This window comes from Epargyreus clarus, unplaced genomic scaffold, assembly GCF_041222505.1.
Source record: "Epargyreus clarus isolate Ecla_fem2 unplaced genomic scaffold, WU_Ecla_fem_2.2 ptg000015l, whole genome shotgun sequence".
NCBI lineage: Eukaryota > Metazoa > Arthropoda > Insecta > Lepidoptera > Hesperiidae > Epargyreus > Epargyreus clarus.
Window position 1 is genome coordinate 6,861,197 of NW_027332223.1, and position 24,930 is coordinate 6,886,126.

A 24,930-nucleotide genomic window follows, 5' to 3' on the forward strand; every position below is an offset into this window, starting at 1 on the left:
TGATATAAAAAGTCACAAGATACGAGCTAAATAAAGAACATGTATTTTTAATAAATGTTTTGGTTAACTATACGTAAACAACTCAAAGTAATGGACCTTCAGGCTATTAATAGCTCTAAAACTAGGCCGTAACAATTTAATATAGCATGTTAACTATAAAAATACAGTTGACGGTTTGTCAACCAGGATTAAAAATTCGTTATTTCAAATGTATCTAATGATTATTTCCGCTTAAAAATTGACGTAACATTTAAAAGCCTGTCTCCGCATACCACGCATGTATCTGTCACATGTCTCTATGTCAACAAAAGAAAACGTCGGTCGATGACTTATTTGACGACAATATTGTTGTCACTACGCATATCGGATATACGGAACTCCCACACTTTAAGAGAAAGTGAATTTAAGAAATGGATGCTTCTTCTTCTTGGAACATTAATAAGATTGTCATATACGGAATTTTACAATGTTTGTTAATTCTCACATTTAGTTTTTTTGAATTTTAATGTTGTCTTGTGTACGGTTGATTAATTAACTTGATGCGCCTAATATTTTACAAAACACTACATATTTTGTCCACGACTGTGTACGTAAGATTAAGTATATTGATGTAACCCAAAATCCTAATATAAAGTTTTCTCAGCAACTCTGTACAACGACTTGTGTTTGAGACAGATAAATTGTTAGGTATCATAGAACGATAGAACTTTTATACTAAGTATTACTGTTCCTTGAATTACCGATTAGAGTAATCTACCTTCGACAGGCACGTGTGATATATTTCTGTTAGTTTCACTACAGCCTTGTACTACGATGGAAATATCTTTATTTATTGATCCAGCAGTACACATCCAATGTTTGCTGTGTAATATATTAATCGGAACCAAACATACCCTGACCTACAAGATCTCATATTAACTAGGAGTATGTAATTTTGCGTAACACTTGTTAATTCAGGGCGGCCCGTGACGTCGGAGTCTTTCGTAAGTTTCTACACCCGACTTTATTTCGGCCATATCTTGCGCAAGACAGGTGCTCGAACATAGCTAGTATGATATAGGATAAAGTTTTAAAACAGTCATCGACCGAAAGCTGTGTAGGAGTATGTAGATTTATTTTAGAGAAATTAACATTGAAGATAAGATTAAAAATAAGAGTTCGGACGGATTTGACTTAGATTAATACGCGTATTACTCGAAGGTACATATCAGAATTTAAAAAATCTCAATTCTTTGCAGTTTTGTATACAAGCATGTGTGTACCTAAATCTTTTACTCCACAACTTTATACATAAAATCAGCTACCCGCACTATACAAGATTGGAGTAATAGCTTGTGAATTATCCTTTGAAGATCGACTTCCTACGAAGTTGTAAGACTTGTAACAACCAACTTCAACATAGGTTACAGATAGGTAGGTGGTCTGTCGACCTTAGTGAGATAGAAACTATACCTAACCAATATTTAGTTAATTAAATACAAATTCAATAAAAAAATAAAATACAAATACAAAAAGATATTAAATACAAATTATTTACTTTTATTTTGCTCTTTCCTTTTAGTCATTGAAGTTCAATAAAATAATCTTAACAACCTATAAAAGTATGCTGCTTATAATAAAATAATTTCTAGGTGGTGGTATGTATGTTAAGTGCAGTTTACATAACATGTTGGATACCCTTAGGCGACTCCGTTACCAATTGCAAACAAACATTATGTAACAATTATCTTGCTTCGAATGCCTTCTTATAATAAAAATAGTGAATGTCGTGAGAAGATAGGATGGTACCATTACGTATTACCCGAACATCTCTATCCAACCGTATGGTGTAAAACAAAGACGACATTAGTAAGTAAATGCAATTATTCTCACAAAGTGGAGCCGACGAGACGACTGGTCTGACTACTTTCACTGGTGCGCGCATAACGCACCCATTGGTTTTACGTCACAGCTGCGCCGGCGCCGCTACCGGCGTCGACGTACTTCGATTACGTGTATGACGTTTATCTACATCTTTTTTTGGCAACCTTAACACATTGATATATGATGAAGAATAGAACTATCTACTAGATTTGCGAGAGATTTTGAATTATATCACATAAAAAAGCCCCTCGGCCTTGCTCCGACGCGGCCACTCGGCACGATAACCTCATCGTCTCAATATCACGCTCAAATTATCTTATTACATTACTGACATTGAAAATCGATATAAAGAGGTTTATAATTATGTCACGTATAAATCCCTAAATACTTTCAACGTTAGCTGTGTCCTAAATAAATGAAATAAATTAGTTTTATTTTTAGGACCGTGGCATTGAAACCGTAGTGTTGAATTGAAATGAATAAATCTAAATTTTATGTGATTTTTTACTGAAATTTTCTGGTTTAAATATGTAATGAAAATATTGATTCTGTTATATTATATCTACAAAATACTTTTTCATTATCACCCAAGTTTGCGAACAATAAAAAAGATGAAAGAATTTTGGGAAAAAATATTTATTTTGCTAGCATTTCAATACAAATACTAGATAGTAGAGTCGACAATAAGCTTAGATCGTACAATAGCTTTAACTATTTTAATAGCTATAACTTAAGCATTCCAGCAGTACCTTTAGTGTAAAATAATGGAGGAAAACACACAATATCCATGTTTTATGTGCTCTCTAGATGACAGAATGAATAATACAAAATCAATGAGCTCGTAAACACGACTTGAATGCGAATGAAGCGAAAGCTATCTCGAAATCAAAAATTGATGATTGTCTATTCTCTGAAGATCGGAACGTCGACATTTATTAGATAGACGCCGTGTGGAAGAAATGTCATTATTTCTAATTTTATACATATTAAATTTATCCTCTACGCTTTTATCGGCATGAATAAAATTAATGTACCATTTATTAAACCATGTTCCCTGAACTATCAAAACCAATTTTCTCTGTGCCCATGATACGTTGTGCAAAATTATAGAACATACCTCATTTAGGTAAAGGTAAGTATAAAAATTTATAATAGTGCATTATCAGAAAATTTCGAATATACTTCTAATAATAATGTTAAATACAATTAAAACGACAAGTACCAACGTTGATATTTTATGGCAACCGTAAACCTGAATATTGAACATTAAAGTCTCAAGATGACGAGGGACGAGATGTATTTTGGTGTTTAAGTGGCAAATAAAGAGTATTTCGAAATAAGCCTTGCTCCATTTAAAATAATAATAATCTATAAGTGTCCTGGAATAATACTAGATTACTAAAATACTGATTAAATCTATCTACAAAATCTTATACGATAAAGCTATATTTAAACAGTGTTTTAATAAAAATCCTAATGTGTGCTAAGAATTGATAAGATTTTTTATTTGTAATCTTCACGACCTCGTTATTTGTTATTAATTCGACCATGACGCCGTTTTTTGTGATTGCTATACTAATTGAACTAGTAATTTCTGTTGCAGGAAACTACCGCGCAAAAACAGTGCGTTGTCTTTATATAACCGTTATAATATGAGAAACTCTCTGTGCCATAGACGTACATTGACAATGATAGGCCCAAAATAAAACAATAGCCCACTAAATATTAGTGATCGTAAATTCTAAATAGTTTGCGGTTGAATAAGATCAATATAATAACCGGAACTATTCAGTTACGCATAAACCTTCCACATTCTAATCAAGTACTTTCGCGAGAATTTTCACCCCATAAAAATCCAATTCTCTTGGTGCAAAATGTATTATAAATAAACATTTCGCGAGATTTCTTACAGAACTAGAACAGTCACTGTTTTGCATGGCATACATGTACACATTTGCATATTATCTATCCATTTACATCGCATATAAACATTTTGAGGCGTTTAAGTGGCAGATCCGCATAATAAAGCTAGTGTCAAGTATACATATAACATATTAGAAGCTATTTGTTTTATTAGCATAATATAATTATTCAAGACCCCAATGGTATTCCGACTCATATATAACTTTATTCGAAACTCTACTTTCTTTTGAAGATAATTTTGTGCAAATATTAATGGAATTTTCTTTATCTCAGATACGGATTTGGAAACTATTAAACAATTTAAAGAAACGTGTTTTTTAATAAAGTATTTATTTAATATTTGTTAAATAAAGTCAACTATATAATTTGTTGAATACAGTCAACTATATTATTTTTTATAAATTGTTGCGCTCCAGAAGTATAAACTTCCATTTGGTATTTGAGTCCCTAAAGGACCTACAAGAATTTAATTTCACTTGGAGCCTGTAACAGTGGCCACTTCAGATACAAACAAACAGAGACTTAATAGGTACATTTGAACGATGCTATTTCAGTTGATATAGCGGTGTCTAAATTGGAGTGACATCATAGCTCATATAACTTCATTTCAGATTCATTTCTGTTTGATTGCTCGCATGCATGGCCTGTCACTCAGCATTCAGCGTCAGGTGGACTACATATTCCTTCTTGTTGTAAATGCAGCAGACACTTCCTTTAAATAATATTCAAAGTGTTGTTTTTGCAACTGGTTTCCAACTGACGGATCCAAGCGGTCGTTCTGAATTTTTCGTACGATCGTGTTACAAAAATATGACTTCACCCGCTACAAGTGTACATAAGAATAGCTATAGACGCCATGACCTGACGTAAATGCCCATGTACTGTACATTCCTGTTGGCGAGCCGAGTTCTACAAATCCAATCTATACTGGTTATTTATTTCCGTTGTGTATTTGAAAGACTTCTTGTCTTAAATGAATATTATATAAATTAGCATAACCCATAAGCTATGTTCCATATCATAGCCACAAAAAGATTGAGAATCATTTAGACCTCTTTTAATTATCTGCCAAACTAAAATCAATCTTGAATCCTTTGCATGGAACCCAGTGCATCCTTTTGTCTTAAGGGGGTTTATGACATTTTAACAAAAATGTATATGCTACGTAAACGTAAATACACTCCCATATATCTAAGCCCCAAAGCCTTAAATTTTTAAAGTAGGTCAATTTCCCAAAGGAACATATTGTTATATGTAATGTCAAGGATAAGGCCACCTTCCAAATTCCAAAAAAATATTATTAAGGTTAAAGTATGGTAGAATATCAATTGGAATATAATTATACAGGTACGTTATCACATAAACCCACTTATTATGTCAAGCTGATTATATTTTATTTATAAATTATACGGTGCGCGTGCATTTGATAACCTAATAAGAACGTAAGTAGACAGTAGTATAAATAACTAGCTTTTACTCGCGACTTTACATGGTGTAGTACAAAAATTCAATCCCTATTTTCCAAAAAACTTGAAACAGTTGTCTAATAATTTCTAACCAGAATGCCATATTTTCTTAGTTGCTTAAAAACTGGCTTCGAAATGTACTATTTAACCCTCTCAGATGTGGCATAACGAAAAACCTTTCGGAGTTTTAGTTTAATATACAAAATTTTCAAATTGTAAAGTTTGCGTTACAATTTTGATACTGCGATAATTAGTCAGTAAGTCATATAGGATGCTTTCGCCTTTGTATAAACATAGATTGAACAAACCAGTACGTTTTGATATATGTAGTACATGTTACGCATTATAAGACAGTGCGCTGTTACTTGACTCTAACCACCTGTAAGAGACGTAACGTTAATGCCAATTAAAGGCCAATGTATGGCTGCCATTCATAACACAACACAAATATAAATCGTATGCACTAATTATTACATAATAGCATGAGTAACTAAACTATTTAGATATATGTAGAGCTCACACGTAGAGTTTGATATTTTCTTTATGTCAGTTGTTTATGTCTATTACATAAGTTTAATAATATTTTTACATAAAATACATGATCTGAGCATATTGCATATCAGTTTGATAACAAAAAAATATAGACGATTTCGCGTAAGACGGTTGTTGACATGTCTGGAAGGATAATATTTGCGATAATCATGAAGATTGCATCTTTGTCCTACTTCTAGAATAAACTGTGTTTCTTGTCGGAATGGTGCGGCTAGACGCAGATAATGAAGTGAGGCCTTCTGACTTTTCCTCGAGGATACATAATATCTATTTAGACTTCTGTTACATGAAAGATAGTAACAATTGAATATAAGGCGGACTAAATCCTCGTGAACTCATGGATCGTTGTTGATTGCTGGAAGGTGCATCCCAAAGACACAGCTATGGAACACAGACATTGGAATTTTGTTCTAAATACATTTTCAAAGAGGAATAAATCGTAGCATCTTTGGAGACATACCAGTCGTTGCGTCAATTGTAATGTTGAAAACATTATCGAGAAAATATTTGTATTCTCGTTATGACAGAAACAATATAGTTATTTTGCAACATTGCAGACAGATACAAGTTCGTAATTTTTTTGATGAAAGTCACGGCCAAACCTATTCATATCCGATAAAAATCTTGAAAATAAAAAACAAAGTACAATTTTTCCAGACAGTGACATCCTCGGGCAGCTGTCCTCGCGTCCACACAAAAGTGTATTTTTAAACTATCTCTCACGTACATTACTCTTCATGCGATTAAAATATATTTAAGTGACATCCTGTAAACTATGTCCTTCATGGGAAGGTAAAGTATTGCGTCAAATAAAAGCAAAGATTAACATAACTAATTAATAATAAAACACATATTTTCATTAGATTAGAATTAGATAAGGCTTAATTCAAAAGATTGATTTTAGGTAAAGTTTACAAATACATGAGATCTTTTTAACTTATTTGTCTTCCTCTCAGAAAACCCCAGTCCACGGGCTACAATTTTTAATTATAATGGATGAAAACAGTGATTAACTATTTCTTACAAGTGAAAATGTATATTTTATAATACACCTAAAGTAAATAAATATACGAGTAGTATAAAAATCTTCTATTACGTGTGAAAAATTATAATGTATATTATACACCCAAGGTCAAAAAATATAGCATAACGATTATTAAAGTATCTGCCTGTAATATTATGACTACATTATTGTAGGTGAAAAACGACTACACGTTACTTGTTAACTTATGAAACTTGTTTGTTTGATCTTACTAATTGCTCTAGTAACAATTGGTATTAATTCTCGCAAACAGTGTAGTTCTCGGTAATTGGTATATTAGATTAGGTAAAGTAAGATATTTATCGCGGTAAAACCCGTGCAAAATATCCATCTGGCTATAAACAAGTACCTAAGCGTGTTACAAAGATGTTGTAGATAGCTCGTAACAATTATGATTACGATATACATGTTATAATATCACTGTTCTCACATTGCTGATATTTTTAGCGGTTTTGACGATATTTATAGCTTGGCTAGATAGAAATGAAAGTGTAGTACATCCAAGAAAATAAGATGATACAAATCATGCAAATATTATGGATAGTTTGTTTATAAAGAAAGTAAGTGTAAGTTGTTTAAGTTGTTAAGTTTGCATAAAGAATTTCAAAATCCATTGGGCTGATTAATCTTTGACATTATAGCAGTTCTCTTAATATGAAATAAGATTGAGTCCACGGAACATAAGCTGTTATGCATTTAGAAGATGGTAGTATCAGTATGGATCATGGAGAGGTACCACTGTCACGTCTAAATTTAGCATGAAGCAGTTGTGCATTTTGATGGGAGGGTATGGTGACTGACTTATATATAAGGCGACTATCTTAGCCTGAGGAGTGGTGATGCATCTGTAATCGATTTCAGGTTCCTGTCCTTAGCAGAGTTTACAAATGTCCTTGGGCGGCAGTGATTCATCATCGATCAGGTTCGTTTGCTACTTCTATAGTATAAAAATATTTCAACAAGAGTATAACTACGGGTCACAACTCTGTACAGATTTAATTACATAATATACCCTATTACCTATTTACTCGTACTAAGCCTCAGTGTATTTCTAGATAAATGCACTAATAACACTAAAGTAGACGTGTTTATTCCATTCTTACGTAAAAGCCTATGGAAAATATTTATCACGGTGCAGTGCATTACTATACAGGATTGTAAATACTTCCATCACCAATTGTATATCCGACATATATTCATATTCAAACGTATTATTTAAGGTTACTAATATAGGCTAAGTTACACATACGTAATGGACGTTAAGTGGCTACTTTAGCTGTAATCAACCCCAGATAGGATTAGAGTTTTCCCCTAAGGGTATGTTATAGATGCATTGCTGCCCCTAAGCATTCATTTGCTTTGAGGTTTAATTCAATTGACGAGTGAACAAAACCTCGATGTTATTTAACTGACTGATAAGGGCATTTAGGTCATATTAAGCTCATCGCTAAGTTAAACTGGTGTCAGTAAATAAACCTTAATATTCAATTCCGTGGAGTTTACAAAATTATTATCCGCTTACTTAAAAAATATATTTCCGGCGAGATTACAATATCTACTTTCGACAATTTATTACAAATTAATTTTACTCTTTTTGTCTATGCTTAATTTCACCATAGTTCTCGTCGTGAAATGTTAGGCCGATGATATAATTACACTGGAACGTTTAATCGCAACTAGAATAGATCATTGCAATGTTCAAGGCGAACACTTCAACACAATCACCATTCTCTATAAGCCAGGCTAGAGCAAAAACCGCGCTTTAAATAGCTCCTCTAGTTTATTGGCAATAAAAAACTGGAAAAATGACAGACTAACAAACTCAAAAGGGATCCCAAAATAAACTTCAATAGTTCGAATATATGTCGGAAAGAGTTTTTATAAGATAGTATTTATAGGCTTTGTGTGGATACTGAAGTTGTTTTGTACAGATTTACAATTTATAAATATCCTCAAACACCGAAGCACAAAACATACGCATATTATCCAAGTCGTCTTAACTATTTTATAAGTTACTAGCTGACCCGGCAAACGTTTTGTTGCCATATAAAGGACCCTTATCACTTAGGGTTATGAAAAATAGATAGTAGCCGATTCTTAGACCTACTGAATATGCATATAAAATTTGGTAAAATTTGGTAAAGCCGTTTCGGAGGAGTACGGTAACTAACATTGTGAAACGAGAATTTTATATATAAGATTACGATTATATTTTATACTATATACTTATTCCATTTTCCATTTAAGCGGAAACCATAAAAATATTTTTCGATTTATATACGAAAGGGATTTAGTACAATGCTTGATAAATCAAAAGCAATCCTTGTAAGTAGCGCTAAACCACTGATAAGCACGTAATTTCCAGTTAAGGTAGATAAAACAACACATGTTAAATGTAACGATTTCCTTTTATTTTATTAGGTATATCATTAATTTAATAATGTCAAAATAAATTGTATTGTTTTATTAAGGACTAGCAGAACCCGCGGCTTCGCCCGCGTAATAATATGATATGACATACAAATAACTGTAATCGTAAATTTGTACCTTTAACAATTTTAGTAGTAGTATTAATATTTACATATTTTACTTTTTTATATTTACATTTACATACAAAAAGTAGCATTAATATTTAATAAAAGCTTTTTTTTTCGTCACTGTGTACTTAAATTGGTCAAGCTTCCTTCAGAAACATACACTAAAACTCTAATTAGTGGACTGTAATTAAACTTTCTTTAAAATATAAGTTTCATGTAGGTAATACAATAATTATTATTTACACTCTTCCATAGGAACCGTCCATGTTATATGGAGCCTTACATACAATGGTACTTTCCAGGATCTCTGGCTGGGCGGTTAGAGCTCCCATTCTTGCCGCCCGCAACTCCAGAAGTCCCCCTTTAGTCTCGTACGGCAGGCAGGGGATACTGTAGGCCTGTTCTAGCCCAAAATTTTAATCGAAGTGTCTATCAAATCACCATCATTAATCCACGCATAACCACAACCATACCCCACGGCAGGACAAAATGTTGGCACGCAGTGTGTCCAAAGTAGTTGTGACGTACCTAATCAGTATACCAAAATGTAAGCCAATTTGAATAAACTAACGCATTATCATATATAAAATTTGCACCCGTCCACGTTGTCGTGCATTTGTCTGAATAGACGTTATCTGAAATTTCACTTTTCGCGTTATTAATAATTGGCCAAGTGCAAGTTAAACCCGCACCTGGAGCTTCAGTACAACCAAAATTTTTTTTTTTTTTAATTTTTAGTATTTAATATTGCAGCAGCCATTAAAGTACACACATTGTGAAAATTTTAACTGTCTACCTCTAACGGTTGAAAAGTTAGTTGGAAAAATGACGAATAGCAGTTTATTGTATTACTATTATTATTATTATTTTGTTTATTTTAGTTTATTTACCCCTTTTTGCTTTCAACTTTTTTTATTTTTAGTATTTGTTGTTATAGCGGCCACCGTTATGCATCCTCTGTAAGAACTTCAAATGTCTATCTATTTCGGTTCCAGAGATAGAGCCCTGTGACACACGGACAGACGGACAGACAGCGAAGTCTTAATAATAGGGTTCCGTTTTTATCCTTTAGGTACGGAACCCTAAAAAACCGCTGTACTGCACTTCAGCACGCGCAATACATTCCCATGTTAAAAATATACATATGTTACGACGGCCCGTGGAATTTCGCTCTACACGAAACTTCTCTACACTCTGTTCTTTTTCCAGACACGCCAAAGGAAGTAACTTCAATAACGGTTTTTAAAGACACTTTCTTTATTTATAGCACCCTAATGGGGTTGATTGTTGTTAGTGATATAGTATTTACAACCAGAAAGCAGAATACCAATGTTCATAGACTTCTAAACGAAGTTTCTGCCCCTATTATACCCTCTTAAGGGTAGATTTTCCATAAATGGTGTTAAAAAAGTTCTATCATTCCCAACCAGAAAGCCAATTGCCATTTTTTACAGTCCTTGCTTCCAAATTAACGGTTTTTAAAATAAAGTTCCATCCCCTATTAAACGTCCTTAAGGGTTAATTTTTTCAAATACAGTGAATAGATGTTCTATTATTTTCAATCAGAAAGCAGAATTCTTAATTAAATACACATTTGGTCTAAAATCTGCGCACTTCTAAACGAAGTTTCTACCCCTATTTTATCCTCTTAAGAGTAGATTTTCCATAAACGTTGTTAAAGAAGATCTATTATTTCGTACCAGAAAGCTAAATGCTATTTTTACAATCCTTGTTTCCATATTAACGGATTTTAAAATAAAGTTATATTCCCTATTAATCGAACTTAAGGGTTGATTTTCCAAAATCGGTAAAATAGGTGTTCTATTATTTTCAATCAGCAAGCTGAATACCACTTTTCATAGACTTTGTTTCAAAATCTGCGGACTTCCTAACAAACTTACAACCCCTATTTTACCCTCTTAAGGGTAAATTTTCCATAAATGGAGTTAAATAAGTTCTATTATTTCCAACAGGAAAGCCAAATGCAATTTTTTATAGTCCTTGTTTCCGAATTAACGGAGTTTAAAATAAAATTCCAACCCCCATTTAACGACCTTAAGGGATGATTTTTCAAAAACAATGAAATAGGTGATTAATTATTTTCTATCGAAAACCCAAATACCGATTTTTATACAGTTTACATCAAATCCGGGGGACTCTCATATAAAACTTACAACCCTTATTTAACCCAAATAAGGGTTGATTTTCCAAAAACGATAGAATTAAAGTTCCACTATATCTAACCAGTGAGATAATGGCTAACTTTCATAGTGCTGGCTTTCAAATTGGAAAGTTTTAAAATAAGCTGTCAACCCTTATTTTACCAACTTAAAGGTTGATGTCCAAAAACGGTGACATAGGACAATTATTTTCTATCGAAAACCCAAATACCAATTTTCATACAGTTTACATCAAAACTGGGGAACTTTCATACAAACTAACAACCCTTATTTAACCCACATAGGGGTTGATTTGCCAAAAACGGTAGAATTAAAGTTCCACTATATCTAATCAGTAAGACAATAACTAACTTTCGTAGTGCTGGCTTTCAAATTGGAAAGTTTAAAAATAAACTGTCAACCCTTATTTTACCAACTTAAGGGTTGATGTCAAAAAATGGTGACATAGGTGTTTAATTATTTTCTATCGAAGACCCAAATACCGATTTTCATACAGTTTACATCAAAACTGGGGGATTTTCATACAAACTAACAACCCTTATTTAACCCATATAAGGGTTGATTTTACAAAAACGGTACAATTAAAGTTCCACTATATCTAATCAGTAAGGCAATGACTAACTTTCGTAGTGCTGGCTTTCAAATTGGCAAATTTTAAAATAAGCTGTCAACCCCTATTTTACCAACTTAAGGGTTGATTTTCCAAAAACGATGAAATACATGTTTAATTATTTTCTACCAAAAAGCTAAATACAGATTTTCATAGAGATTAGATCAAAACTGGGGGATTTTCATACAAACTTACAACCCTTATTTAACCCACATAGGGGTTGATTTGCCAAAAACGGTAGAACTAAAGTTCTATTATATCTAACCAGTAAAGTAATGGCGAACTTTCATAGTGCTGGCTTTCAAAATGGCAAAATTTAAAATAAGCTGTCAACCCCTATTTAACCACCTTTAGGGTTGATTTTGAAAAAACCCTTAGATTAGATTTTTATTACTTTAAATCAGAAAGCTAAATACCAATTTTCATCCAGTTTGCTTTAAAACTGACGGACTTTCATACTAACTTTCAACCCCCATTTAACCCCCTTAATGGTGGAATATCAAAAAATCCGTTCTTAGTGCGCATCTACATTATACAATAAAGCTATATTTCAAATTTAATGATTGTAGCTTCAGTAGTTTCGGCAAAACCTTGATTAATACGTTTTGAACGTGAGTATCTTTTCGCTTTTATATATATAGATAAACATTCGCTCAAACATTAAGCGCTTCCTTACAAGCAATCTGATTTTATGTATTACTCATACATTTTCCTAGCCAAATACAATCCAAATAAAAACGTGGTAACAAAACATATCCTTGAACGAGACAATTGTCAGTTCTGTTTTGCAGACGATCACAATGGTAAACCGGAACTTGACAAAATGTTTTCGCACCGAAGGTGACTGCAAATTAACTTGTAAATCCGTACATAAAACATGCATGTAAACAAATTGTGATAAATCTTCAGAAAACGATAATAAAATCTTGACACTTCAAAGGATTTATGTATGGACCCTTATTTAAACTTGTTAGCATAAGTATAGCTGTTATTATTTACTGTAACGTATTTATAACGAAAGGAAACGAAGTGTATGTTGTATTTAGACAGTTTGTTGTTTGTTGATACGATAGCGATATATCGGTTACGATACGAACCGACAGGAACTTAAGTCACCAATATTGTTGCGCTAAAATATGTGTAGAGACAATAGTGCTTTCTCCTCTTTTGCACGAAATAAATTAAGTAAAGCACAAAATTTGGTAATTTGGTAATAAACAATCCTAACTAGTTTGCGGAAATAAAACCCCTTTGCGCTATAAGGTGAAGGTTTCTAATTTAATTCCAAGCATGTCGCCACAGCCAGATCGCGTGCTAAACACAGCGATAAAACATAAAACTGAAAATACGAAGAAAAACAATTTAATGACTGAACTGTACGAAGATGGTGTTTTATTAGGCGATTAATCATCATTTAATAAAACGTTCCAAATGAACTATGATCATATGTACGACGGAGGTACAGTATGTAAAATAATAACCAAAGATCTAATTAGTAAAAAAGGAAATAGTAAAATTTTCCAACATTATTTATTTTCTAATGAAGTTCTTCCAGAACCAAACAAACTCCATTTGTCTCCACGTACAACAAAAATAAACATTAGTTATCCATGAATGTTCCGTGATAGGTGATCACTGCCAAAACACACACATACAATAATATGTTTATAACATAACATATTAGGCGAAAGACTTCCTGTAATGACAGATGGTTTGCGGAATATTAATAGCCACACAAATTCAACACAACTTCATCTCCGCCTAAATACAATATAATACACGAAAGTATAGTCCGCGCCAAATTGCTAGTCCGCTCCGAATATAGAAACGAGTCGCGTCGCAATAGCAAATTGTAGAAATTAGCGGGATTAAGACAGCACGGGACCCTCCAGGCACCCGTCCGCTGCCCGCTCTCACCCACGGGTACATAGCTGCATTAGTGTGCCCTTATGTTACGGAGTATATGTCAACTAAACCAGCGCGCAACAACTTCAGAGCGGACCAACAGTTTGGTGCGGACTATACACAAGGTGATTTGTAAGGTGTGCGTGGAATGCGAAAATTGAATCCATAAGCATTAGAGAAAGAATCTCATAGTAGTTGCCGGACGCCGATTTTGATAACAATTTAAACTATGTTAATATTTCAAAAGAATAAATTTGCCTAGCCGGGAATCGAACAAGTTCATAAATGGTAAAACAACTTACCCTATATTGTTGCGCCAGCAGTGTAACTTAAAAGAATGTAATTCTGTGCAGTAGGTAATAATAAATTACAGGGCGAATTTTTCAGTTCGTCCATAACCATAATTTAAAAAAAGTTTTATTAATATCATTAATGCTCGTTATAATTAATGAAACAAAAAAAGAAAAACAAGATTGAAAACAAAAGCGAAAAAGGTATTGAACTGTTTGGTCCTTGCCTATTTATATATTACATATTCAATAAGTTGCCCTTAAAACTGGGCATGTGACTGGAGTTTAAATGAAACCACTTTATATTCACGGGACCATAAGTTCAAATGGTTCAATGGTCTTTGATCGTAACGCAATTGCCACGGTTGACTATATACAACACATTATACTAATGTATGGTTAAATATTATTGAAAACCGTTAAATGTATACTATCACGAAACACAGAAATTTTGACGATATAAACTTAGTAGATATTCCATTATCTTATATATAAAATTCTAGTGTCACAGTGTTAGTTACCGTACTCCTCCGAAACGGCTCTACCGATTTTCACCAAATTGCATATGCATATTCAGTAGGTCTGAGAATTGACTACTATCTTTTTTTCATACCCCTAAGTGATAAGAGTTGTTCACTCTTAACATTTTTTTATTTACATGGCAACACTACGTTTGCCGGGTCAACTAGTGTTAATATAACATGATATTTTTATTCGGTCACTTTAAAAATAAATTTAGTTAAAACAAAAGACAAAGGTATTGTAAAACTATAACTGGAATTTTGTGACTTTTGAACTCTATTGAATGTTCGAAAATGTATGCACAACTTAAAACTTTATGTTATACCAAGTACCTACATTATTTTCATTTGTTTATTAAGTATTGAATAAAAAGTATGATAAAATAAATAAAATAATAATAATAATATTTATAATTCAGTGTTGCATGTACGTGTGAATTAATAAATTTACTTTTATGATATATCATTTTTTACTTCCTGTAGGTATTAGGCAGAAATCTCTGAATTGTAATACTAACGACGCATTTTTAAATAACATAAATATTTTTAGAAAAATAATTAACTACACTCGTAGGAACTCGGAGTGTGTTTTGCAGTCTTTTGTTGTCACATAGGAAGCATATTCTACTGCTTCCGGACCCCGTGTACACTGCCGGTATTAGATATCTATAATACTGTGAGAATCTCTTAAAAACTGGATTAATGCTCATAGTAACTATGACAGATATTTCTCTTGAGTATGGTTTGAATATGTGCTTATAAAATCATTCAAAAATATAAGTAGCCTTAAAATAATAGTTGGCAAATATTTGAAAATGTTATTTGATGTGGGTAGATTTAAATAAAAAAATTGCAACCTGAGTTTATGTTTCCTTCAATGTATATTTGTTTATGTGACGCACTTGCAATTGTTTTTCAAAATGTTATTGACACGTTTAACTATTTTTCTGTAAACGGGAAATCCCCATTACGCCTACAATCGCCAGAGTTGTTTGTTTATCTGAAATACCTGGAATAGGGCTGCTCTAAGCATATTGCTTCTAACAGATCCCATACCCCGTGAACAATTCACTTAATGAGACTATGGCATATTGTAAGAGTGAGAAAATATCGTTATCTTCTTAATGGGATTGATGTTATCAGTTCACGATTTCAGTTTAATTCAATAGCCTATTGTAGGCTCATCCGTATATCCGATGAAACTCGTAGAAAGTAACATTCAACAATTCACTTTTACAATCACACGTGTAGTGCGTACAGGTATAAATAAAACTTGAATATATTATAAACATCAGATTACACATCTAAATGGTGAACGGCTTAACACAAATCATTACCCAAGTCATCTAAACCGAACGTAATAAGTACACGCTCTCACGATATCGTTATGCAACAAAATGTTTGAAAACGAATCAGATACATTAATATTTTATGTGGCTCAATCATGTTTTACGTTATAGAAGATGAAACAAGTTACTTCACTTAGACATTAAAAGCCTGCAATGATTGACGATACACATGTGTCCGTTCCAGCACAGGATGCGAATCATCGAAGAGTGTTTCGAACCATAACCCATATCTATTATTACAGATGTTGATTACAAAACAAAAACAGCTCGTGTGCCTAACTGACGTCCAAGGGATAATATAAGTTATACAAACATAAAGTGAACACATTTCCATCCGCACATTCGGCACGTGTTGGCAGCCGACGATACGTTAATCTTTCATAACAATGTTGAATATAGCGGTTTTCTCACCTCTATGATAATCTACATCTCATAATTATAATAAAAGATAATATCTATTTGCAAAGAATATTAAAAGAGTAATGACATAGATCTGCTGATAGACACACGCAATACCTACCTAAATATCCTGTAAAACTTGATTTGAAATGACGGATAATGATGATGGATACCAAATGGATAAGTCGTATTCTCAATTTCATGTCTGACATAACTAGATTATTTTACAGTGAACATGCCTAAGTACTTGACTTTATAGATAGTGATAAAAATTCAAACATTTAATTTTCAAAGTCAAATATAATACATGAATTATTTACTGAGATATGATTTAATAAGATACGCGTATCGTCAGTTAATAATATCATATAGTCAAATATAAAAACCTTCGTACTTTTTCATAATAGAACATGAGAATGAATGAAAAGTAAAAGTTTATGAATAGATCTCATTGTCATGAGTAACGTTTATTGGTTGGTTATTATTTCTCACAGTCATATTTTATGTGCAAAAGCTGCAGTGATTTATTAAAAATACAGTAATTGCTGCAATGTAGAACACCGTAAATAATACTAAAATAGTACTTCGAATTATTATTTGTACTCGTAATATACATTTGAACTAACCTACTTACGAGTATCTATCAAAACGAAATCATTCTGGTTGTCACGCAGTGTAGCAATTTTATTTTTACATTACTAATTTTGTATCTTAAACTTGTCTTGTAATACTTAATTAGGCACATTATGAGACATTGACTAACTTGTAACAAAATTATTAATAGGGCTGTAAATCCTACATTTTACTGAAGTGACGAAAATGTTAAATATCTTTCCGCGAACGATTAGTAACGAAAAAAAGAGACTCATTCTAATATTCCTGAAACCCAAATCTTTAGTACATACTTCCAGTAAAATCCTGTATGTGATATTTTAATAAATTGTCAAAAGTCTTTACGAGTGTTTCCCCGAAGCGTGGGTGGCCGACCTGAGACTTCGAGTAAATAGGCCGTCTTCAGCGGAAGAACAGCGTGTTTAATTTGCAGTGGTTATTTTTATTTACAAGCGTTAAATAGATTATTGGGACGTATATAGTGATTATAGAATTCATTGAATCCATTACACTGAATTGGATCATATGCCTAATATCAATTTGCTTTTAAAGCACCGGAAAGGACACTTGATTAAAAATACATGAAGGACTTCGCCACATATTGGCGAATAATGGCGATCGATTTAGATTTCGGTCAATGACCTGAAACCTTAATGAATAGTACAAATATACTTACAGGAAAATCTTTTTAGACACTATCGTCCAAAAATAAATACTATTTACAATTGAGTTAAGCGAGCTAATTAACTATTTATATATTCTGATCAAGAGCACGCGTTCTTCTGTACGTGGCTCTACCCACTTGTAAAGGTCTTGTTGAGATGTTACAACGTATTTTAAGTAAATACAAGATTGTTCGTAAAGCTTCTAAATTTATGGGGGTCGCTAAATGACGATTTACAGAGTCCTAATTTTATATTTCCTTGACACTTAAGATATACATTTTTTTATATTTATTACTATAGGTAAGTATGTTTATAATAGTGCCAATACAATTGTAAAATATAAATATTGTTTACAAAGAAATTCCTAATTTGTTTATCCAGAATACTGATATCAATGTGAAATTCAATCCAAATGATTGAATCGTACGGTATGTGCAAGTTTCCGGTAACAAACGCTGTTTTCGTCATCAGCGACTACGCAACGAGTTTGTTGACAATCCAAAACGTTTCACTTTTATCTCAGATTCCCACAGGGCTCACGGTAATAAAGAAATCTTCTTCGATGATCACTTTGAACAGTTTACGTAAGATCATTGTCGTTTGTATACTATTCAAATACGAATTCAGATGTTAACAATTGCAAAAACTTTTTGCGGATATAAATCTATGTCAAATTATATTTTGTTACTGAAAAGCTAGAGCATTATGTTACGATAATTTTTAATTATTTTATGTATTATTTATCTATATATAGATACGATACGGTACGATACAAATACGCAAACGATACCATACAATACGAATATGAACTATTAAATCACTTTCCATAGCTAACGAACAATTCTCGTATTAATGAATGAATGTATGAATGAATATATAAAATAAATTTCAAGCCGTTCATATCGGTTTTCCATCGACCACAACAGACGGTATCTTATATAAGGTTACAGTCGTAACGAAGAAAGTTTTTCTGTTTTTGTTTCACTGTATATAAAATTTAAGTGGCTGTAATTTGTAAATGACTGCGAGTTCCTAACCTCGTACGCTTATTTGCATGATACAAAACATTAGAAAAAGTTTTTATAACGGTTTCAAATGTGTATCTTGTAAAATACTGAATATATTTGCTAGATGCGACTTTCGGATTCTGATTTTAGTATTAAGAAGTAGAAAATTAAACTTATACTTTCAACTATTTACAAAATTATGGTTTATTAACAAATAAACAGACCATAATTGTTCTATGAAACAAACACCTGTCTGTTTACCTACTTATGACTACATAGGTACATTTACATAGTTATTAGCCCAATAATATGTTTTTTATGTTTTGCAGATTTTACGCAATAATTCAATATTATCTAGACCAAGAACAGTTAACTAACATACAGTAACGATATAAAGTTTTTCATTATTTTTGTATATAAAGAAATTTTACATAGAAATCTAAAAGAAGTCTGCGTCGCATAATACTAAATCTTATAACTCTTTATGGTATACGCATTACGGATATCCACAACATTACATTAGTTTTATAGCAAATATGCATTAGGGCGCGGAGGCCAAGTGATACAGAAAAGCTTACCTCTCCATAAACGTAATCGCACATTACGTATTCATTACTCGTTAATATTATGTTATTCGCCGCAATGCCTTTTAATGCGATTATAGACTTGAAGGTATATAAGTAGGCTTTTGTAGGATTTCGGCTTCGAACGCAGTTTGGTACCATTTTAAAGGTCGAGACTACCCTGCGTACCCTCACATTACTTACATAAAGTGGATATTAAAATTAAGTTTCAAAGCCGGTCTTATCTTTAGTATAGAAGATAAACGGTTTCACTGACCCTCGACACCCGCATCCATGAATATTAATATTAAAACGATAAGTGCAAGACATGAAAGACGGCCAAGGGCGGTGCATTGATGCACGAGGTGACGTGTAGGCGCCGATGCAGTGGCAGCAGTTTGCGGAGATATCTGCACTTTATCGAAAAACTTTATTAGCCTTAACCTGATTTAATCCCGCAACACAGCACGAGGAAGAACACACTTGACGCAAATTTACTTTACAATGTTACTGATTTAGTTCCAACCAACTGCTTGCATGCGATGAAAGAAGTATGTTGGCAAATGCATAAACTTATTATCAAACGAGCAACGGTTTCCATGTATCGTTTTCTCAGAAGGGAACAGCTCAGCCTTTATATACATATTATAATATAAATTATGCTAACGCAATGTAGTGTCACTGAGTGGGCTAGTTATATTGTTTTCAAACACTACTGTATGGCGTTACTCAAAGGAGTTGTTTATGTATAAAACCTAATGGTAAGAGGATCCCTACATAATTAGCTAATATTTATACGACAACGAATAAATTCGCGGGGAGACGCTGTTCCCTAGTTTTAACTTCTTCGTCGCCACTCACGACACCCACATGAAGAACTAGAGTAGAAGAAGAAGAAGAATAGAGTAGATTCTTAGTTTTGTGTTAAAATGAATATGAAGTTATCATAAGAAATTACCTTATTTGCAGCATAGTGAGTGTCAAAAAGGTCTATAATATAGCATATGTCTTTAATTATCATGTACAAGGAAACATATCTGTATTCATTACATACACAAAAGCCCATAAAACATAATTCTTTACACGAAACGCTTCGCAAACACGTATAATATATTACCGGTTCCGTCTGGACGCGCGTGTCGTCGCCACTCTCCGTACTTGCATTGTTTCCACCACTTTCTTTTCTTAATTCTGTTTAAACTAGTTTTAGTTATAATGATCTCGACAGTGTGTGAAATATGAGACGCATCAAGACGAACCCGTTGCAAAATTTGCTCATATTGTAAACTTTTACTTACTTTTACAATATTATCTAATGTTTGTGGAAAGTGATACAATTTAAAAGCAAATACGTTTTGTAAGTGTGATTTTAATATCTCTTGCCACGTACCAATCTATTTAATAATGTGTCATGAATAATGAATAGGGTAACAATATGAAGGCTAAATATATAATTTAAAAAGTAACTATAAAATAGCTTCATTCCTGAACTGACTCTACACATATTGGAAGATCCATAACCAGTAATAAGATAACCAGCAATAAGATAGATAGATACATTTCAAAGTGAAAATGTTTAAACCATTATTATATTGAAACCGCAAAAACCATAGTGATAATATATCTTGTTGGTAATTATAATAAGAATATACATATGGCATGATTTTCCACTGGTCTTTTAAAATTTGCCAAGCTGATAAAAATATGCCGTGTAAACTTTCGATCCGCTTTTGAGTTCTTATAATTACCTTTGCAAATGACACGTCATTTACGTAGTCGATATTTTATGTATGGTCAGAGTATAATCGTGATAATAAATCTACCCATGACAATTTTAGTTTTAACTGTAATTACGAGTACACGAACATTACAACTCAATTAGCTAATGATACGGCCAAATATTTCAAATGAAATAATTAAGCTCTATTTTTATACTCTCATCACGTCTCGTTTATTGTCGATTAGAAATGTAGATATAATTTTCGCTTTTATGATAATGTAGCACAGAGATATTAATACCACTTACACATTACCGAGTAGGCACGAGATATTAGCACTCCCAACGCAGTTCACGCGATATACTGACCCACATTCTGTTACTAATCACGCGTGACAAAAGATACGTAAACGCGATAATATCATAATAATAAGTGATATTGTTCTTTTGTTTATTACTACCTACGTACATTAGAGTTAACATTGGCTAGGTAATCAATTGGCTCCCGTTGCTTTTTAACGATTGTGTGATTTTACGATATGCTTAGGTAATTTAGAAATAGGTACATTTCCAATTAAGCTATTGTAAATGCTTATTTAAAGAAAATCATGTCCATGGAACGTGCGCAAACGTTCGTTTATAATATTAGAATGAAAATTACATAATTTACTAATGTAAAATTACAAATTCAATTATATTCTAAAAGGAACTCTGTAAGACGACGCTTTATGCCAATATACCTACATAATACGAGTATGTAGATACTTCTTTAATACACAATATTTGCGTAAATATATACACTTTATTTTGTAGTGTATTTGTAAAACTAGTTCAAACAAACGAATCGATAGAAGGAAATTTGCGGTTTGCCTCAATTCTGCAGACAATATTTCCGAACGACTTAAATAAGTGTTGAATGGTGATCTGTCCGTTAGCTTCCGTAAGTAGCACAGAGGATAGCAGACACAGGCAACCTACGAGCGTGTGACTTAGATGTTCTGTGCTCTGTTTCACTTTTACAATTGTTTGCAGTTCGACTCTACTTATTCTAAATATACTAGACTTTGCCCGCGTTACCAAAAGCGGGAATGTGATTACTATACTATACCACACCCAAACATTAAAAACCCATTTCAAAAGTTTTTCTTGTACTATTCTAATTTTAAAAGGATCCAAAAAATCTGAAACAAGAGCAACCAGAACTTTCACAAACAAATGTTACTGCGACAGAGGCCACTTATTACCCTGAACAAATATAGTAACGCCGCGTAAAAAATTGAAAAATCGTGCACGAGAGAGCACGCGAACAAAGCTGCGCATGTAAGCTCGTAATTAATATAGAAGTCACATTATACATATTAAATTAACTAAACTGTACAATGTCACGCAGATGTTAATGAAAATGTATATTAGGTTCGATATTTTACATACATTAGCATTTCTTGCATTCTCGTAACCATTAATCTAATTTCGGAAGTTTCAAGCCTTGTTTCCATATCATTATAGAATAAAACTTTATTTGAAGTTAATTTGCAATCCAAATATTTAAATAAGCACGATAACTGTGATTTTCTATAAAAACTTTCGCCAATACCTGTATCGTATCGAGTTCATTTATACAAATTTTCTAATGTAAGAATAATAATTTATAGTCCACAATCTCGTTTTAATTTTACAGTCTGCATAATTGTCACTAACTAAGTTTATTACTTAAAATAAAAATTCTATACAAATATTTTCGTGAAATTATTTATTGTAAAATAACTACATATTTCATACATGCTGTCTGTTGAAATGTGATGATAATATATTTTTTATAATTCAATAAACAATACAGCTTACAAGGAAAAGCAGAGTACTATCAGAGTAACATTAACTTTGCGAATTTTACATAAACCCTGCACAAAGGGAAGAAAGCGCGACCCGGTCAGCTGTTGTCCTACTAGGTCGGCATGGAGCCGCCCTTGGCCCATATCTTGCAATTGGGTCGAAAGGGGGTTGAGGGGTATTCAGGGGGCGCTACACCTGCTTTGCATTAACTTATGCTCGTCAACACTCTTACCAAGGACGCAGATAACATAGGGCCCATTTTGATTAATTGTTATCACCACCCTGTAACCTTAATCACTTTACGATAGGATATTACTATATGTTGTTACAGCCATTATTATAAGTACCTACTTAACCAAAATTAATTTTATAAAATTTAATAAAAATTATAAGTTGGTACTACTGACGTGAAGGGTTTCTTATTAGTTTACACATAACATAGAACTGAGAACTTTAACTAATACTAATTAGGCATATGGTAAATAATTATTCTATTTAAATGCAAGAATATATCACAGTGCAGATATAAAATATTGCGATAATGACCAATATAGAGTACAGGATAGAAATAAACTGCTATTTTATTAAGTAAAAGCACGTACAAGCATAAACACTTAACTAATTACCGCAGTCTATTATTTTATTTATTGCCCAATCTATCAACGTCGAAAAAGATTAGGAGATACGTGTGAAGTTTCGGTGAAGAGCGTGAGGTCGCGGAAAGGGTCGTAAAGCGAACTTTCCCCTGAGCTAACTTTGTAGCTCATTTACTATGATGACTAATCGTAATTTAAAAATTACAATAAAAAGAAGCGATTTAAAAATTACAATAAAAAAAATAACTAAATAAAAAAAGTGTGGGAAATAGGTAATTAAATAATCTTTCGCCCAAAAAAATTATGAAAATAAATTGAAATAACGTAAAAATAAGCATTACTATATTATTAATTTATTCAAAAATAAGTATATTGGTTTATTCAGCCCACTATGTGGTGTTGGTAATGTTTCTTTTTGTTCAATTTTTAATTATTTCTGAAAAATGAAACTGAAAGTAGGCGTGTAAATAAATCTATATTCTATATTATTTATTAATGTCCTTCACTACATTTTATATAATACTAAAAATATGCACATTAACATGCATTTAACAATAAAAATTAATGCATTTCTAAATATATTTATGCTTACCGATAGTCTTCAAAATTTGAAGGTCGTCTAATTCATATTCCTTCTCTTCTTCTGAGTAATCGGACTCTGTGGTCGTCATGGACTCCTGCTCCTCCGTGGAGGATGCCACCGAGAGAGACCTCACATCCGAACTCAACTCCGAGCTGCAGTCCCTCACCAGTTTTGCACTAGCCATCATCATGTTTAAAGTCAGTTTCACAGCTTCTAAAAACTACTGTTCTAAGATATTTTTATAAATATTGTTGTTCCTTATTTCTTTTCAACTACCAACTAACATACTTAATTTAAAATATTTTACGATAATCAAAATAACATACAAACACGTATATTAGAGATAATAGTCATAATTTATTTCAGGCGTGATGTTGATATTTTGAATCGGGCGCGAGTCGCGAAGCAAAATTTATTATGAAGCAACACGTTCGCTCTCCGGCGCGGTTTTAAATTCACTGAATACGAATAGTGATCTGTGATACTCGTCGTCGGACCACTCCACAGCTGGAATCTGGCAACGATACTACACGATACAGACGGATTCAAATAAAAACACTGTTGGATTGTTGTAATAATAATTTTGATGGAAAGCTTTTTCTTGCGTCTGAACTTTTATCCTTGAAGCAACAAGCTTTCCCGATACGATGTCGTTAAAATAGAATTGTTAGCTCATCTTCGCGATTACAACCAATGTAAGAAAATTTTATTAACAATTGT

At 32.6% G+C, this 24,930-nt stretch overlaps 1 protein-coding gene across 1 annotated transcript in view; it reads right to left on the reverse strand.

The window, feature by feature from the left end:
* The window catches only part of Pka-C3 (Protein kinase, cAMP-dependent, catalytic subunit 3), a 48,454-nt gene extending 23,740 nt beyond the window's left edge, over window positions 1-24,714 (reverse strand). The window contains exon 1 of the mRNA XM_073080561.1: window positions 24,220-24,714. Within this exon, the coding sequence (XP_072936662.1) occupies window positions 24,220-24,400 (181 nt within the window). The 5' untranslated portion in view covers window positions 24,401-24,714. The remainder of the gene's footprint in view (window positions 1-24,219) is intronic.
* Between the last annotated feature and the right edge of the window lie 216 nt (window positions 24,715-24,930).